The sequence below is a fragment of the Podarcis bocagei genome (genome assembly GCF_964188305.1).
Source record: "Podarcis bocagei genome assembly, chromosome: 1".
NCBI lineage: Eukaryota > Metazoa > Chordata > Lepidosauria > Squamata > Lacertidae > Podarcis > Podarcis bocagei.
The window spans coordinates 137,291,773-137,310,653 of record NC_138125.1 but is presented as its reverse complement, the minus strand read 5'-3'; the positions used below and the strand labels follow the sequence as shown (position 1 = coordinate 137,310,653).

Here is an 18,881-nt window from a genome sequence, read left to right as displayed (position 1 = left end):
CCCTCCATGCACTTGGCAGTGAGGCTTCCCACTCTGCTTTTCTTGCACACCCCACCCCATCCCTTTAACACTTGCCCAAACCCTTTTACAACCCCCCCTCTCCATTGTCCAAAGGAGAAAGGCAGGGGAGATCACAAAAGGCTTAGATCTTCCTGTGCTGCCGCTGGCAAATTAGGATGGAGAGTCAGTCTGGCAGAAATAGAAGCTTGAGAAGGAGGAAGGTGGCCAGGGCGGAAGGCGACTGCAGCAGCTGCAGCAGCAGCAGAAGCTGAGCACTAGACCACACCGCTGCTCCTAGCCACTTCATATGGAAGATCATATGCAGCAATCCCCTGTGGTCCTCCAACGGTCAGAGGGGGTGGGAGCTGGAGTCCAGCAACTGCTGGAGGGCTACAGGTTCCTCATCACTGCCATAGTCCTTTGGCTCCTCTATTGTAGTATCTTGAAGTCAACAGATATTCAATTAATATATAATTGAATCTAAATCATTTTAAACTAAAGGTTTTTAATTATTTCACCTAAAGTATCTGAAATATGAAATCTAGTAAGGGTGAATAAATTGATGGCAGTATCAGGAAAAACAATCACTTACCTTTTCTTGCACAAAGCAAAGTATTCAGCTTCATCAGATATCTCATCCAACTGAGGAAGTTGCCCCCCCCGGAAAACAGCCTGTAATTCCTAAAGCTTGAATCTGATAGCCAGATTAAACTGAAATCCGCTTTCTGTGAGGATTAAATGATGCCCAAGTGCCTCTAACAGTGTTCACATTTTTCAAACGGATAATGTCCTGGCATTAAATCTCAGTGTTACATTTATGAGGATGTAACTCCCATCCCTTCCCAGACACATGGACCAGGTGTTCGTCTTTGCTGGCCTTTGCTCCTTGACCAAATACCTGCATTTGCACACTTGCTTGAGGCTAAGCTCTCCTCAGTCCCTTTTAATATGGAAGCCTCCTGCCTGTGATCATGGGGGTAGTACAGCCATCATAACTAGGACCCATACATAACCTCATCGGCCATTGATTTGACACTTAAAGCCATCCAAGTTGGTGGCCATAACTGCATCTTATGACAGTGAACCCTTTTGTTTAACTTGTCTGCCCAACCTATTTGATTGACCTTGGGTTCTAGTATTATTTGGGAAGTTCAAGTTTATGCACCTCTATCATTCACCTCTTACACACTTTTTGTCTAAAATAAGCTAAACAGCCCAAACATTGTATCCTCTCCTCGTATGCAGAGGTTGATTCAGTTCCTTGGCCATTTTGCCAGCAGGCCCTTTTTTTACAATAGACTCCTAAAAGAGAAGAGTATTCTCATCTCTGGTCCCAATGACGACATCACAAATGTTGAGACTGGGACTCCTGGGAGGAATCTCTATGTCCTCCTCTCGTCAGATAACCATTGTGAAGAACCTCTAGACATTACTGATGCCCTTAAGCCCCTTGACGAGCTGTGCTGGAGAGACTAGATGGTATGATTGGGGGAAATGGTATACACTCCAGGCCTTCAATAAAGGACCTATGAGGTGAGGTCAATAATATCCTTGTCCAGCACTGATCAAACACCTGGAGCTCTGGGTTCAGGGATAAGTGCCAGTGATACCAAATCCATAGATGGGCAAGGAGAAAGAGAACTTTTTCACGATTGGCATCAAAGGTGTGAGAGGAGTTGTGCACAGTACACAAGTACTGCCAGTACTGGTCCAATGCAGGCAGAGTGAGCTTGGGTAGGAATCTTGTCTTGTCCTTATGTATGTTTCTTGTCTTCAAACCTTCAGGGTCAGAAGAAGCAGGACACTTCAAATGTCAAAACTTCTTTGTTTTTTATTCCAAGGTGGCAGCAGACTCCCCGCAGGGAAGGCCAACCAGGATGGCCTCACAGGCTCAGGATGCTCAATAATGGCAAAGGTTTCCCAAGAGGAATCCTCTTCCATGATAGAAGGCCCAGGACCACACCGTGAGGCTCTCTCATCAAATCACGAAATACAAAAAACTGCAGTTTTACTGATATACTTTAAGTCCAGTAGCGCTCTGTGCATGTCAAGGGCTTTCCTTTCCTTGTACCATGTAGACAACTTCATTTCTCCTCAGCGAGGGGGGGGGGAGGCATTCTGGGTTGTACCCAACTAATGTCTACTCAGAGTAGACCCAATTCATGCTCCTGTTCGCCATGCCTATTAATTTCAGTAGGTCTACTCTGAGCATGACTGCCATTGGGACACAACCCTCTGTGTATGTCCAGAGGTTTCCTTCCCTTGTACTATCCAGAAAACTTCATGGCCTCATAGATATTTTATTTTGCCAAGGCACTCTGAGTATGCTTAGAGGCTGTCTGCTCCATTGCCATGCATGGCTAATTACTGGCTGCAATCTATATATTATTGCAAGGCATCTGTGGTATGAATTGCTCAGGGCTTCCCTGCCCTGGCACTAGGCAGACTGGAAACATGAGAGTTTGATTTACTGAAAGAGCAGTGCAGGGGGTGGAAGGGCACTCCAGGCTTCCAGCTATATCAGGTAATACCACGGAAGGAACTGCAGTTTCTCAAAAGGGCAACAAACGAAATGGATGCATCTCAAATCTGTTAATCAGATAAGATGGTTCTTGATTGGGAAAGTTTACAGTGACTTCAACATCGGGAGAGATTCTGTTAGTGGAACATACTAGCTGACTCTCAGAGTCCCTTCCAACTCTACAATTCTAAGATTATATGCAGTTTCACATATAATACACTGAAATTATAAAGATGAAAGAAACGCAAACACAAGAGTTCTAAGTAAGGATTTAGAAGGTTTTTTTTTAATAATAACTCTTTGTGAGAAATCCAACTGAATTATTTTAGAATTCTAGTAAAAAGAAGCACGGACAGAGACATTATGGCACTTGTCCTAACACAGAAAGGCACATTCAGTTGTCAACTTCCTAATAAAACCAAATAAAAAACCGTGAAGCATTACTTTCTCCTGAAAGACCCAAAGTGCACTAAAATTTATAAAAAAATACTTTGTATAAAAACATGATGCAAAATTACAGCAAACACAGGCACTTTTATTCAACTGAACAAAAGTGTTGACAGATTCTGTACATGCAGACGTGTTGCTAGCGCAAGGTGTTCACTGGAGAAGAAGGCAATAGCTGAAAGTTTCTGTAGTTCATGTCAAAGATGTGATCTCAATACTTTCAAAGTTTCTCTTGTCGAGATTGTCCTAAATTAACACAAATTCAAGTTAATTCAAACACCACTTTAAATCATAGTTAAACTAAGCTATGGTGCTGGTATGAGCTGCTGAAACCGTGGACACTTCGCTCCTCCTTCCCTCCCAGCTATGTTTAAAGAATCTAAAATATAAATATAAAACTATACAAGAGCAAGTTAGACATGCAGAGGCAGCCCTCTCAATAGGGAGTGAGGCAGCTGCTTCAGAACAGGGAGCAGTGGAAGTGATGGAAGGCAGAGGCGTTTGATCTGCCCCAAACTAGCCCGCTGGCCTCGGGTACAGTGGAAGATGCTGTCATGTTTATAGCATTGAACAGCTAATCCATTTTTATTTTTATTTAAATGGAATGGTGAGATACTACTTGAACCTTTTTCTCAGGCAGCAATTTTTTGAGCTAGCGCTGTGGACACGTGCAATGCAATATGATGCACATTTACTCTGAAGTAAGGTTTACTGAGTTTAGGTTGGTTTACTCCCAAATAAGTGCGTGGCATTTCAGCCTCTCTCTTTTTAAAGTTATACATTTTCATTTTCTGTTTGAAAGTATTTTTTTTAAAAAAAAAATTTATTGGTTTTTCCACTTTTATAAAGACAGAACATACACAAAAAAGACACGAGACAAGAACATGTATAAATTCAGAAAATCCTAGTTTCCTAACCCTATTCCCTGACTTCCCCCCACCCCCCCTCATGCATCCCAATTCCCAAAATTTTGTCAGCAAATTGGTGTTTCTCCTCTTAACCATCTTATTACCTTTTTTTATAAAGAAATATAGATTTTTCCTAAGTTGGACTCAAGTTCTCTTCCATCGATTTCTCATTTTGTCTTAATTAAAAATCATATTAACTAAACCTAAAAGTCTTGAGTGTTTTTAAGATTCTCTTCTTCCCTCCCTCCCATCCCCGGTTTTTGTCCCTTCCCAATACATATCCAGAATAGCAGTTCTTAGCCTGGGTTCCTCACGTCCGAGGCTTTCAAGTCTCTTTCAGTCCCTCTCCGCCGGTCTTGTTGGTAGTCCTTTATGTCGGTCATCAAGTCTGGAAAAAGTTCTTTCGCCATCAAACCATATTCTCTTCCCACAAGGACATCTGAAAGCCACTGCTGAGGAATTTCCACAAATCCTGCATCTTCAAAGTCAAAGTCAGAATGGAGGCCCCAATCATATTTCTTTGTTTTAAGTTCCTGTGTTCCATAAACTCCCGGGACCTCCTCCTTCCTCTTCTTCATCTTTCACAGACTTGTGGTAGATATAATCCAAAAGTCTCCTTGCTTGTATTCCACAGATGTCAGCTTTTGGTTGTTACTTCCCAGCTTTACTTTCTCTTTTTCTTGTTTAGTCTCTTCCACCTCTTCAGATATCAGTTCCCATTCAGCTGTGGATTCTTTCTCATTCAGGTCCTCAATACATACAGCAGAGCTGCCTGTTCCAGAAGTCAAGGTCATAAGTTGTTTATTCATAGCCAAGCTCTGCTCTTGTAGAGTTCCCACCAATTGAAACATCCTTTCGATTTCCACTAGTAACTTTCCATCCACAGCCATTGTAGCCATTGTAGTTTCACAGAGTTCCCCCTAGGGGGAATCTGGTTACTTATTAGTCTTTTCTCCAACAATCCTTTAACTTATTTTTATTACTTTGTTTCCAACAATCTTGGTTCAATTGTAACTCTTAGTCCAGAGGGATCTTAAATAGCAATTTTTCCACTCTAAACTGCCCGTTTGACAGCTGTCAAACTCCGCAGCTCTTACACAGGCACAGAGACAGGACGCTCCCGGGCCCGGGAGGGGGGGTTGTTTAAAGCAAAAAGAAGGCTTCCCAGTCTCCACTCTCCAGCTCAAAATTTCTTTTAGCTAAATCTTGGAAGTTAGTGTCCTTTTTAACTCACCCCTCCAAGGGTAGGCTTTCCAGCTTAGCACTTTGTCGTTGCTTAGATCGTCTGCAAGGGGGGGGGGTGCGGACTTCCTTTTAGCACACACCCCGGTCGTCTCCAATTCAGGGAAATATTTTTAAGATCCAATTCCGTCTTACTCACGGGTTCTTTCTTTTCAGTCCAAATTTCAAGGAAGGAAGTCAGCGCTCTTCGGTCATGGCTCGCGGCTTCACTCCACCGAGGTAGCGATCGACTCTCAGTGCCACGCCGCCCTCCGTATCCTCTCCGCAGCCTTTAAAAAGGCTCTTCGTGGATCGGGGGGGGCGCTTAAGGCACCCGCCGAGTCTAGTCCGCAGGCTTCCGCGCCTGCGGTTTTTAAGGGTCCCCGCGTCGCCGGCGCGGCAAAGACCCGTCCTCGGTTGAGCCGATTCCCTCCGCAGCTCGGAGGGAATCCGCCATTTCCAAATCGCGCCAACCCGGAAGTCCTCTCTGTTTGAAAGTATTTTGGGCCATCTCTGTTTATTTTATTTTTTTGACATGGCAACAAAAAAGGGTTCTTTGTCCCTATGTGGGTTGCTGGGCATGATTTAAGACTGAAAGGCAAATGTATGCCTCAGAATTCATCAAAACTACCTTACCTGGCATAATAATTCCCAGTCTCTGCTGAATGGCCTCCAGGTGAGCAATATATTCAGTTAATGAATGTTCAGGATCTTTAGATGAAGCTGAAGAAGTGCTGTAAAGACATAAATATAAAAATAATTAAGCCTCCCCAATACACAAAATTCTCAGTACATAAAGTAGCCAAACACAAGTAAGTAAGCACAAAGGACAAAACATAGTACAAACAGACTTGGGAGGCCCTGACTATCACCCCCCCCCTCCATTTGAAGCCCGGGGGGAGTGCCAGCTGCTTTCCAGCTTTCATATGAAGTTTGGAACCTGTTTAAGGAGATCCTGGTTTTCATGCTAAAAAGTAATTGCAGCTATATTCAGTTTAACCTTCCTTGTCTGACCAACAGACTAGATTTTTTTAAACCATGAAGTGTAGCAATAATTGGAAGAAGTGCAGGTATAAAACGTTGTTTGCAACGAACATGCCACTGAAAACAGAAAAAAGTACTTCAGTTTTGTGGATAGGTACAACTCTAATTACAAAAGGGAGCTGAGCAGTATATTCACAGCTTTGGATCAGCCCCTTGTGGTCTTTCAGGTGCTGTTGGATCACAACCCCTATCATTTCTAACCATCAGCCATGCCGCAACAGTTGGAGGACCGCAAATTCCCTGCTTCTGTCATAGATCATTCAAGCCTTAAATGCAGTTTTTATTTATAGAAGGATTCAGAATGGTACATTAGTGTGGATGACACCCAAATTTGAAACAAATTCTACACCAACCTGTTATGCAGCTGCTGTGGTGGTTTAGGTGAGGAGTTCCCAAGACTCAAGAGATTGCTCCTGCTGCTGTGTCTTGCTTCCTGAGTCCCATCACCTGGGAACACCTCGTGCTGCTTTAGCACCTCGATTCTAGCCCTGGTACCTAGATTGAAGAGTATACAGTGATTCATTTAGACCTGAACCTATGGTCAATAAAGACAATTCTATAATGCAGGAAGGAAGGAATGTGTGCATTTTAAAAAGTAAGATATAGCCTACAGCAAAAACTTTTACTGTATAAGCAGTGCATCAATACTGCAGCAGACAGTCAAACATTTAAAGGCCTATCAACTATGAGCTGCTACAAGAGCAAACTCAAGTCCTGAACATTCCCTATGGCTTCCCACCTCCTGCTTTCCGCCTCACCATCCATATATCCAAAATCGAGAGATTTCCCTTAGTTTGTGTGGCTGCTTGCACAAGAGGGAAGCAGCTATACTTTTCAAAAGATATGTGGCATAATAGGTTACTCAGAAATAAGAGGAACACAAGTATACACAATTATGATAGGAGTTTAGTTTGTTCACTTCTGCACAAAGAGATATATACTAATAATAACTTGTAATCAATCCACAGGATTCTTCTGGAGTTCTCACATGAATTGTGTCTAACGCTTGGAGAAACAGATTCCGACGGCATCTCTTTCCTGCCAACCTTGTGCCATTTTTTCACCAGAAACTTTAACCTTGAGGCAAAAAGACATGAATCAGTGTGCAAAATAGTTTCCATACTTGCAAGATCTCACAAATCTGTACAAATGCCACCCACCACTCTTACTGTGAAAATTCCAGGAAAAACATACAAGGTGGCCACACGTGCCCCCCCCCCCCACATCACATACATCTCCGCCCCCCTCAAATCCAAGGGCATTTCTACATTTCACAGGCCACACATGCAGATTTTGGTAAACTATCAAGCAGCATATCAAGTTTGCCAAACAAACAAACAAACAACATACCTCCCCTGTCATATACACCATACTGGAATGCCCACCACCCACCACCAAGTCAGTAAAGTCCTTCTGTTCAGCAACAGGGATCATCTCTAGCACTCTTTTCTTTTTTTCTTTTAAAAAAGCCATTACCGTATTTTTCGCTCCATAAGACGCACCTGATCATTAGACACACCTAGTTTTTAGAAGGGGAACGCAAGAAAAAAGAATTAAAGGGAGCGCTGAGCAGAGTCTGTATGCATCCCAGGCTCTGCCTTGCACTCCCTTTCACAAGCGGCGTGGAGCATGTGTGCAGCGCTTGCAGGCTTTTCCCCAGGAGGGAGAAGGGCAGCCCGTCTCCCTCCTCAGGGGCTTTTCTGGGAGGTGGGGGAAGGGACTGAGGGGCTGCAGCAGTCCCTTCTCCCACCTGGGGAAAAGCGTGTCTTATGGAGGGGAAAATATGGTACATCATCGCAGTGTGGGTGGCTCCTGCGGGCTTTTCTACGAGGAGGGAGAAGGGACTGACTGGCTGCAGCAGTCCCTTCTCCCACCTGGGGGAAAGCGGCTCTTGGGGGCTTTCCCCGCCTGCATTCGCTCCATAAGACGCACACACATTTCCCCTTACTTTTTAGGAGGGAAAAAGTGTGTGTCTTATGGAGGGGAAAATATGGTACATCATCGCTGAATTTAGGGCAGTGCGGGTGGATTTAGAAGGCTGAGCCGAAGGGGCACAAAATTGAGAAGATCCATCATTTAGAAGATACATTTTAGCCTCGCTCAGGGTGCTGTACTACCAAAGGTTACCAAAGTCCACCCCTGGTTCAGTGCCCACTGCCAGCTCTACATGGCTAGTGGGCATGAAACAGCTGAGAAAACGGGTTGATTTCTTTTGTTCTTTCCACACACCTCAGCAAGTGCCCACTGCCAGGCCAAAGTGGCTAGCAGGTAACAAATGTGAAGGTCCTGGGGAATAAACCCTGGAAAATCTGGGATAAAGTCTTTAAAAAATCAAACTGAAAAAACCTTATTTTCTTCTTTCCCTACCCATACACCCCCCATTCAATAAAAACGCTTCACAAGGCACTTTGACTGGCAGATGCCCCTGGTCGCTTGAGGTATGCCATCTTCATTTCCATTAGGACACATGGCTTGCCAACTGAGTGAGGATTTAAATTCTTTTGATTCAGTGGGGATTTTTTATTCCTCTTTAAAAAGAAAAAAATAGATGATAACATGTAGTGAAATGTAGAAATAGGGAACAATTTGGTGATATTTGAAGAAAAGTGTTTGGTTACCTTGATATTGCAATCACAACTCTAATCGCAGACCTGAACTTTGTAAAGGAACGGCTCCGTAATTCAGAGACGGTCAGATCAGGAGAAGGATAGATGCCCATGCGCGCTATGAGGGACAGGGTTGCTTGCTCGCATTCTTGGAATCCACCCAGAAGCAGCAGAAGGTATTTTTTCTGATAAACCAGAGCTTTCCTAAAGCTCTCAGCTCTCAAATACTTCCTGTATAACTTTTGCATCTAAATTTTAAAGAGAGAAGAACATTGAGCTTACAGAAAATTTAGAAACCAATTACAAAAAGCAGCTACCTCAACAATATTTCCCTGCAATTCATTTGTCTAAGGCTGAGAGCTTTCCAAACACTCCCCGCTCTCCTCCCAGGACTGGAAAGGTGTTGGCTTTACCTCCGGTTTGCTAGGAAAACTGAATTACTGTGTCATGAAATGATGCATGTCTAAAAAATGTGTCACCAACATGAAAAGTTTGGAAAGCTCTGGACTATGTGCTCTTAGCAGTTAAATGTTTACAGGTTGTGTTTGAGTATGAATGAATGCTTGCAGCCTAATTAATTAATGGTTCTTCTTCCCCCATGAGGGCCTCAATGTTTTAATAGCACTTGCTATTTAGTCGTTTCTCGGTTGTCTTGAGGTTTTAAGAGGGCCCACTACTGTGTTTTGTTTAATAAAGCTTTAAAACCTTTCATTTGCTGTGCTTCTTGGATGCCACTTTACACAATCCTCACCCTGGTCTGATCAGCCAGAACTCAGGTTTTTTTTGGTAAAACAGCTGATTCTACCTCAAGTTTGCCATTTCTCAGTTTGGGAAGATTTGGGATTTTATCAGTTTGGGGTGATTCACCAGCTGCAATCCTATCTGTGCATAACAAATCTCTGCAGTAATCCATGACCTTATCATATCCAGAGTGCGCTATTGCAATGCATTCTATGTCGGTCTGCCTTTGTAAACTACTTCATAGAATCAAAGAATTGCAGAGTTGGAAGAGACCCAAGGGAATCTCAACTGAAGCATCCATGACAGATGGCCATCCAACCTCTGCTGAGAAACCTCCAAGGAAGGAGTCTACCAACTCCTGAGGGAGACCGTCCCACTGTTGAACAGCTCTTACCATCAGAAAGTTTTTCCTGATGTTGAGTTGGAATCTCCTTTAGAAGCTTCAGCGGATGAAGAATGCAGCAGCCTGGGTGATGACGGTGGCTAAATGCTCAGTCTACATTATACCTATTCTGCATCTGTTGCACGGGCTTCTAGGCCAACTCAAAGTGCTTTAATTATTTGGGGCCCTTCCCTCAGAGAAGCTGGTCTTAGGACTGTGCAGTAGAGGCCCTGCTTGTGTGCCCTTCAGAAAGAGAGGGAAGGTGGGTGGGCACAGTTTTTGGAGGGGCCCCATAGGTAGGGATCATCCTCTCTGGAGGTATATGATCAAAAACCTCCCCTTCAGTGGCACTGAGACTGGCTGAGGATTGTTTTTAATGAGGGGGCTCAATAGGCAGGAGTTTTTAGTCTTATATATGGCTGGCTGTGACATATTGAACTGAAGTATCTTTATTAATATTATTATGACTGATTTATGTTGCTTATGTTTTATGTTTTTATTTTTCAATAAAATAAATTGAATTACAGCAAAGTTACAGCATAAATTATACATATAAAACCAAAAAGGAAAAAGAAAAAAACAAAGAAAAACCATAACCATAACATTCACAATACATAACAAAACATACATAGACTTTTGACTTCCTTCCACTGTTTTGGGACTTCAATTTTCTTAATTGTTGTGTTATATTTATATTGCTTCTAGCTTTCTACCTATTACAACCATTTCTTCATTTCTTTGACCCTGCAGAACTTCACTCATTACATACTGTTATTTTTACTCCAGAACAATGTTTTTTCATGTATTCTTTAATCAGTCCCATTCTTTTATTAATTTTTGTTCTGATTGTCCCCTTAAGACTGCCGTTAATCTTGTCAAATCTATATATTCACAAAGTTTAATTTGCCATTCTTTTACTGATGGGATTTTCCCTCCCCTCTTCCAATTTTTTGCTATAAGCATCCTGGCAGCCGTTGTTGCATATAGAAATACTTTCTTTGTGTTGCTAGGAATATCGTTTGTGATTAAACCCAGAAGAAATGCTTCCGGTTTCTTAATAAAAGATATTTTTAACATCTTATGTTTTATATGGATTTAAATGTTGTAATCAGTACATTTATTAATTAATAAATAGTCATTTTGGGAGTTCAAGATTTTCAACACAAGATTCCCTTAACCCCTGCTCTGAGCACTATACCCATCTATCCACCCTTCCTATTGCCAGCTAAATTTTGCTTCATATGTTACTGTTGATATGCATGAGAATAGCTCAAAGAAAAAGAGCATATGCAGAGAAATTTTTACCTTCAGATTGTAAGATGACATTGCTGACTTGTTTTCTGCCACAAAATTAGTTTTTGTTTCTTCATGCTCTGTTGTTCGTAAGCCATTGTGCAAAATAGGTTTCTCCTCCTGATAAGCAGTCCCTTCCGATTCTTGCATGGAGTTAATAACACATGTAGGTTTGATCTAAGCATGACATTTAAAGACTGGTTCAAAACTTCAAAATTCAATACAATATAGGTAATGAAATTCAGCAACATTTAAATATAATGGCCTGATACAGGTTGTGTGCTTTCCATTGTGACTAGGGAAGAGGGATGGGGTAAACCACATCAGTGAGCAAGAAGGATAAGTCTCTGGAAAACTGTCTGTGTTACCCATGTACCTTAGGCTGTCTGCTGCCGACCTAGGCAAAGTCTCTCCCCCCCCCCAATGAAACCAAGTTATATATTCCAAATTATACAAATTATCCAATAATCAAACAAATTCCAATGTTATGCCCAATTATAAATTATTATTTTTTAGCTGACTTCCCATGCTTCGAGATTGGTGGGAATCCTAATCCTCTCATAGTTCTGCTGCATTTCAAAATATTACAATAATTCCCTTAATACATTGTGATGTTAATCCTTCATTATTTTCAACAGCCTCTGTGTTCATTCTGCAAGTGAGTTTAAGTCCAAATAAAATGTTTCTGTGTGGATTCTATGTCTTACTCTTCTTCTTTATAGCCCAAATCTGTAATCCAAGATTCCCCTCTGTAAATTCACATCCTCTCGTCACAAACTGGTGTTTCTGCCGAATCAGTCCAGAAGCCTTCCACTACAGGTAGCTGCCATATCGACATATTGACACACAGTCCAGATAAAATCAAATCATGTTGTCTGCCCAATGTTGTTCCTTAACCAGCTGCTATTCAAACATTAGCTTTTCCCAGGGAGGGGGGTTACCAAGTAAACTGGAAGTACAAATATCGAAGAGTAAAATGTCAGAGGTCCCCCCTCCCCAGCAATCTAATTTGATTCAGCTAGCTGGTCAGTCTACTTTCAGTTTCACTCCTGGCTCCTTGTTAAATTAATACTGCATCAGAAACCTCCCAAGCAGATATCCAAAGTTCTTTGGTGTTTCTCCAGTTGTTAGCAAGATGTCTCTTCTACTCCAGGAGAGTCTTTTGATCTTTTTCCAGGAAACCAAGAGTTGAAAGCCTTGATTTTCCTCCCCCCCAGTCATTTCCACACAGTAATTATTAGAGTTATTAAAACCTTTTTATATCAACAAATGCAAAATTTTTAGTCTCACTTGCTTTCATAAGCCCAGCAGTCGTTCCTTCCAGAGGGGATTCGCCAAATGTAATCACATAGGCAAATATCGAAGGAAAGTAAATAAAGGCTAACCCCCCTTTTCCGTTCTGTCAAACCGGCATCTCAGCTGATAGTCCCTAGTTTTCTAAATCTTCAGAGGCTGAATTAATTAGCAGAAAAAATCCTCCAGCTTCACTCAAAGCATGTCCATTATTTAAATCCAATTTTTCATCTTAAGAAATGGAGACTTGTTGCTCACGGAGACAGCTTCGGAGAGTGCCAGAATTGAATGGAGGCTTTCCATCTTGTGCTCCCCAGCTCCTTATTCCCTCCAGATTTGGGGCCAGGTGTTGGGTGACTGGCCCTGGAGGAATTTGGGAGGCGGATTACTCTCATATCAGCCTCTAATTGCCCTGCAAAATGGAGACGATGGAATTTCAGCCATCTTCTGTGGCGACCAGCCGGAAGTCCGGCAAAGTCTTGCAGCCTTGCGGGGGGCAGGTAAATTCTTTTTACAAAATGAAGTTTAGGGACCTCAACGCCCATATCCTGGTCTGATGTGCTGCTCCATTGTGCATTTCCTTCTTAAGATCCCCACTGGCATCAGATTAAAGAATGGAAGGCTCTCCCTGAATGCAGTCTGAGGAGCAGATAAGGCCCCACATGCCAGGGAGTCTAGGCAGAGTTTGATTTGAGGAGAGGTCTGGAAATCTGGCCTTGGATTGTTTTCATGTTTTCTGTGTACCTTTTTGGCTTTGGTATGTGGGTCATGCTTCTGACGGCAAAGAGTAGGGAGAAGGAGAGTGTCAGGGTCTCGACTTTTGTTTTTTCTTGAGGATTGAGCGCTGTTTACTGGATTCGAAGCCCGGGGTTACTTGAATTGATAAGTGGATCCAGAGCCACCAAGGTGGATGAAAGCCACCTGAAATTCTCAACTTGTGCATAAAAGTGCAGTCTTTCTAGGGGAGCATTAAGAGCATTGTGTGGTCTGCTGAGGGCTCTGGCAGCCACTAATTTAGTAATTCCCTCCACTTCTGAAAGACATTCCTGTATGATGGTAAGAAAGGAGGAATACGGTTCCTTTTGAGGCATTCCCTCTCCACTACGGCTCTAAAACACAAACCATTTTTGTTTGAAGAAGACCTGCATTGCCTGTTGGCTCACTCAATGTTGTGCCCATTGGAATGTGCCCATTGTAGCAGAGTTGATTCTGTGGCTGTTTTCTTTGGCTGTGGCCTTTGCTGCCTTGCATTAAATCCATTGGCTCTTCTTGTGAGAAGCCGCTGGTTTCTTTGCTTTAATTACGGGGCCCAGAGATTTCTTTTTGGGAAAGTGGATGAGTAAAGAGAGAGATTTTGGGGAAGCAAAAAGAGGAATACAGCTGAACTGAAGTAAAAAGGTGTAAAGAGAAGAGAAAGTTAAAGATAGCTCAAAAGGCAAGCACAAAGAAAAGGAGCAAGGACATCTGCTTGAGCTGGCAGGAAGACAAAACTAGAGAGATGCTGACAGGAAAATGAGGAGGAGCAGTCAAAAGAATCATAGAGCTTTCCTTCTTGAGTTGCTAGAGCAGCTAGGACCAAGCATGGCTGCTACATAGCTCTTGTCTGGCAGGAAAATAGCTCACAGATATTTAGGATGAACTCTTCCTTCAACCCCCTCAAAAGGTGAAATGGGTTACCCGACTTTTTTTCTTTTAAAAAAAATTGCTTATAAGCATTAACTGAAGTATGAACAATGGCTTATGAAAATAAAATAAAATGAACCCTCTTACTGGAGATTTGGAGGAGGCCAGTAACTCTGCTTTAAGTTCCTCAACTATATGCAACAAGGCTGCAACTGCTTCATCATTTGAAGGAGGCCAGTTAACTGTTCTGTTAAACAAAGGGTAGAGAAAAAAAATAATCCAAGTAATTGTAGACTCCGTTGCTGTCCCATGGAACAGATCTGCCTCTGTATATATGAAGCCTGAACCATTTGACATTAAGACAGCATATAAAACAGAAGTAATTCACCAACTGTATAAGGAATAACATTCACCAGTAAAAAAGTACTAATGTGTTTTTATGAAAGTAATGAAGGCATCACTTTTTTCAGGCACACCTTACCTTCCACGTTCATGTAGACTGAGCATATATGGTAAACTGGGGCCTGAAAGTGTTATGAACTGCCACATTCAGGCCTGATTCAGACCATTGTTTAGTGTTACATCAGCACCAGCTGGTGCAAACTTTGAGCTGCTTTGCATCGTGTGCAGGTACGAGCACGTGTATGTGTATGTGTATGTGTGTGTGAGTGTATTCATATTCCTTACTGAAGGTAAAGCAGAAAAATGTAATTTTTTAATAATAATAATAATAATTTATTATTTAATACCCCGCCCATCTGGCTGGGTGTCCCCAGCCACTCTGGGCGGCTTCCATAAAAACCAAAAATACAGTAAAATATCACACGTTAAAAACTTCCCTTTTAAATGTAATAATAGTTCAGGTCAGGCTTCCTCAACCTCGGCCCTCCAGATGTTTTTGGCCTACCAACTCCCATGATCCCTAGCTAGCAGGACCAGTGGTCAGGGATGATGGGAATTGTAGTCTCAAAACATCTGGGGGGCCGAGGTTGAGGAAGCCTGTTTTAGATGCATTACATCTGAATTGGGTCTTAGGGTCAAGAATCTTGTTGACATGTAATAGTTTTAGGATTTTATCCAAGGAAACTCATGCTTCTAGTTGGTGCAGAGAAAATGTCCAATTACTAGGACTGGATAAGACATTATTAACAAATTACGGAAACCAGGACTCATAGCTGTGGTGGTCCCTCAGTTTTGATAGGTATTTCAACCACGAGAAATACAAAATTGGTTTCAATTAAGATCCTTGTAAAATACTCACCGCTCTGTAGTTTTATATATGAACTCAGAAAGATAACCTGCAGCAATGAGCAACTGTTCTCTGATGTTTTCTAATTTCTGCTGCTCCACATGGAGTATTACTGTATCTGTTGTAAAGTGGGTGTAATTATTTTTTGAAGGACATGGAGGAAGTTCATCTTGATTTTTATGACAATTAAGGTATCTTTCCTGTTTCTCCAAGTGTTCTAGAATCTGTTGCAAATCCTTTATTCTTCTAGTGTTCTGCCAACGTTGCAATTCCAACTCATGCTATGGGAATAGAAGCATAGCTATTTGCAATATAGAAAAATAAAGTAGCACTTTGCAATGCACACAGGAAATAATTCACAAGCTGTAGGAAGAAGTTAGTATCTAAGCTCTTCCATGCCATGAGATCCATTGCTAACAAGATGAAGTGGGCGGGGGGGGGAGAGGAATGTTATTTGCAGAAGTGGTTGGTGGGAAGGGTGGTGCTGCAGTGAGCACCAGTGAGAGTACTGGGTTAGCTTTGCCAGGGCACCCACAACACCCTTCTCGTCCCCCTGATAAGTGGTAGTGTCAGGAGGCCAGGTCCACAGTGCTATCCTTCCCTGTGGGACACTACAGGTTCTCTGAAACACACTTTTCTATGTCTCTTTACTATTAAATAAATCCTTAACTCATCTGAACCCTCATTTCAGGTTCTCTCATTTATACATTCAAAGTATAAAGGACTAAAATAATCTGAAAAGGGGGTAGGCATCCTGGTAAAACCAGTGTGGTCCTGACTTGCCCCTCATTTATCCTGGGATGAGTAGACTTATTATTGATATGCAAAGCTGAGTAAGGTGCAACTTTCTCCACAAACACCCAATGTGAATAATCCAAATTAGGAAAGCATACTGGTAAAAAAAATAAAAAATAATCTTTGTGGTGATGTTTTTATTGTATAATAGGGCAGATTATTGAGGTAACAAATCCATGGCTATAAATAAGTAAAAAGGCCTCTGAACTTTTTCAAGCCAGGGCTGAAAAAAGTAAAAAGAAACCACGTGTTCTTACCAGACTTTCTCCAGCTTCCTGTAGTTCCTGCAGTTTGCCAAATTCTGTTTGTTGTTCCTGCTTTATTTCTCTTCTTCTTTGTTCTGCCCCTCTTTCCTGCTCCCTCAGTAATCTGAGAATGGACTGCAGCTGATCCCATTTCTTTCTCATTTGTGTATCTTTCTCTGTCTGTATCTTCAAGGCATGGATAATGTCCTCTTTTTGACTTTGCAGAGCAGCCTGTGCAGCCTGTAAAGGGGTGTGGAGCTCTTGGTCTTTCGGAGGCTGGTCAGAGGGCATCTGCATTTCACCCATTTGCTTCTTTGAATCAAGTACTTGCTGCCGCGTCTTCTCAATTATGGCTAAAAGATTCCTGGCATGGGACCTCTCTTTGTACAACTGAGCTTTCAGTTCCTGCAATGAATCGTTATGCTTACAAGACCCACATTCATTTATTCTCATGCTCAGCTGTTCTGTCAAAATACGTTCATGTTTCAAAGCACTTAAAAGTTCCAAACTGCGATTCTTCTCAACATCTTCACTTTTCTGCAGTTCCAAGAGTTTATTTTTATATTGGGACAATAAAGCTTCACAGCGAGAATGTTCAATCTCAAGTTCTTTACGGAGATTACTGTTTGCTGACTGTTCATGCTCTAAAGCCACAGACAGTTGGTTGTTTTGAATGCACTGTAGTTCCAAGGCAGCTTGCAACTCCTGTACAGAAGAAGGGGGAAATCACTACAATTACACAAGACTTTCAATGTCTCAGGGGAATTCCAGTTTGTAAATTAAAATTAAAAAGCAGATTCTGATCAAGAAGCCCACAACTTTCTAATTCTAACTAAATTATTGGTAATCTGACCAGCGACAATTCACATATTTGTCTAGGGTGGAGCTTGATGCCTCAAACTCAGCAGGTCACCCATAACTTTGTAAATAATGTGTATATATCAACTCCAGGATCAGGCTGTGAATCATGGACAATTCTTCTTGGCATTAATTATCTGTTGGCATTCGCAAAATAGAATGGTACCTCACATTTTCAGGAATGAGCCATGCACTGCAAATATGCATGTTCTGTTGTGCCCTGGCCATCATTTGTTGTCGATCAGTTGGAATACTTTTAATTTAGAGAAAAATATGTTTTGGATTATTAAAAGTTAAATTGGTATTTTGGGAGAGGAAAACTGCATGCAATTGGAAGCAAGTTTTCTTCACATTTGAAACGTTTTTGTGTGTTTGTTCAGTTTTTTGGCAATAGGTGTGTAGGTATAATCAATACCCTCATTCAAAAACTTACATTGTGTGGTATGGCTTACTTTTTAAGTAAGAGGTATGTGGTCAATCTTGTTTGAAAATCATACATGGGCCCTCTTACACAGAAGCTCTTTCCCTATCCATACAAGTGCAGAGGGGGGGAAATTGTGTGTGTGTGTAGAGACAGTGGCACTCTCTGCACATGCACTGTGGCACACACACAAAAAAAGGTTTCGTACAAGTCCTATTATGATAAAACAGCAAAATTAAAAATTGCAGGCCCCCCCTTGCAGCTCTACAAAGTTAAAATGTTACTAGCCATGACTGCCACCCACTTATCAACCAATGTTACTGGTGAGGCAGTGGAAGGACAAGGTTTAATTCTGCCCCCGTGTACTTTTCCTTCAAGCAGGTGAGGTGAAGGACTCTCGCTGCTGCCTTACTTAAAGGAGAAGCAGAGCTGCATCAAAGGGCAAGTCCTTTGCAAAAACAGTCTTCTCCTTTAAACATCTGAGTGATCAGGCAGGGGGGAAGGAACTCCTTTACTCAGCCCGAAGTTTCAGCAGAAGCGGGGGGAAAGCTGCTTCAAAGACTACTTTTCCAAAGGGCTTTAAGACAGTCCTCTGGAGGCTATCTTAAACTTTTTGCAAAGATCCCTGCCCTCCCTTTTTCAACCTCCAACACTGGAGGTTTAAAGGCGGAGGGCTGAGATATGCAAATCAGTATGACCTTCTATGAATGACAGGTGTCTGGGATTGCCCATCTGTCATATTTGACTTGTGAGGTCAATCCTGGAAGCAAAAGGTTCCCACCCCTGATGTAGAATACATTCACTTATTAAAAGGCCTTACCTGCTGCATTTTTTAAAAATTAAATAAAATCTTACTTATGGTTTCCTGAAAGCAGGATTTAGAGGCATGGTAAAACAGAATACATAAGCTTGAGTAGCAAAAAAGGCTATAATTTCCCCACATGAATTTACCTCTATTGCTTTTGACTTCTCTTCCTCTTTTAACTTGTGCTGATGTTGTTGTTCATCTAACATGTGCTGTAGTTCTTTTTCTTTAACTTGTTCATTTTGGAAGTCTTGAAGAACAGCTGTCATATCTTTCTCCTTATTTTCCAGTGCAGAACTGCAACGTACAAAAGTTCTATGTATTATTTTTTTTAAAAAAACTGCTAACTTACATCTTTCTGTTTTTTTAGCAGACATGCAGCTGTATCCAACTTAGTTCTAATCAGAATAATCCACTAAAATTAATAGA

The 18,881-nt window shown here is 41.8% G+C and overlaps 1 protein-coding gene across 2 annotated transcripts in view; it reads right to left on the bottom strand.

Moving 5' to 3' along the window:
- Window positions 1-3,035: 3,035 nt before the first annotated feature.
- PCNT (pericentrin) overlaps window positions 3,036-18,881 on the bottom strand; it is a 79,911-nt gene continuing 64,065 nt past the window's right edge. The window contains exons 32-41 of one of the 2 annotated variants that reach the window (XM_081190750.1): window positions 18,599-18,749; window positions 16,381-17,073; window positions 15,341-15,609; window positions 14,227-14,326; window positions 11,176-11,340; window positions 8,760-8,995; window positions 7,130-7,218; window positions 6,495-6,636; window positions 5,734-5,831; window positions 3,036-3,214 (exon numbers count right to left, since the gene is read on the bottom strand). In XM_081190750.1, the coding sequence (XP_081046876.1) occupies window positions 3,189-3,214; window positions 5,734-5,831; window positions 6,495-6,636; window positions 7,130-7,218; window positions 8,760-8,995; window positions 11,176-11,340; window positions 14,227-14,326; window positions 15,341-15,609; window positions 16,381-17,073; window positions 18,599-18,749 (1,969 nt within the window). In that variant the 3' untranslated portion in view covers window positions 3,036-3,188. Of the gene's footprint in view, window positions 3,215-5,733; window positions 5,832-6,494; window positions 6,637-7,092; window positions 7,219-8,759; window positions 8,996-11,175; window positions 11,341-14,226; window positions 14,327-15,340; window positions 15,610-16,380; window positions 17,074-18,598; window positions 18,750-18,881 lie in introns of those variants that run through there. The other variant, XM_081190751.1, reaches the window with a different exon arrangement.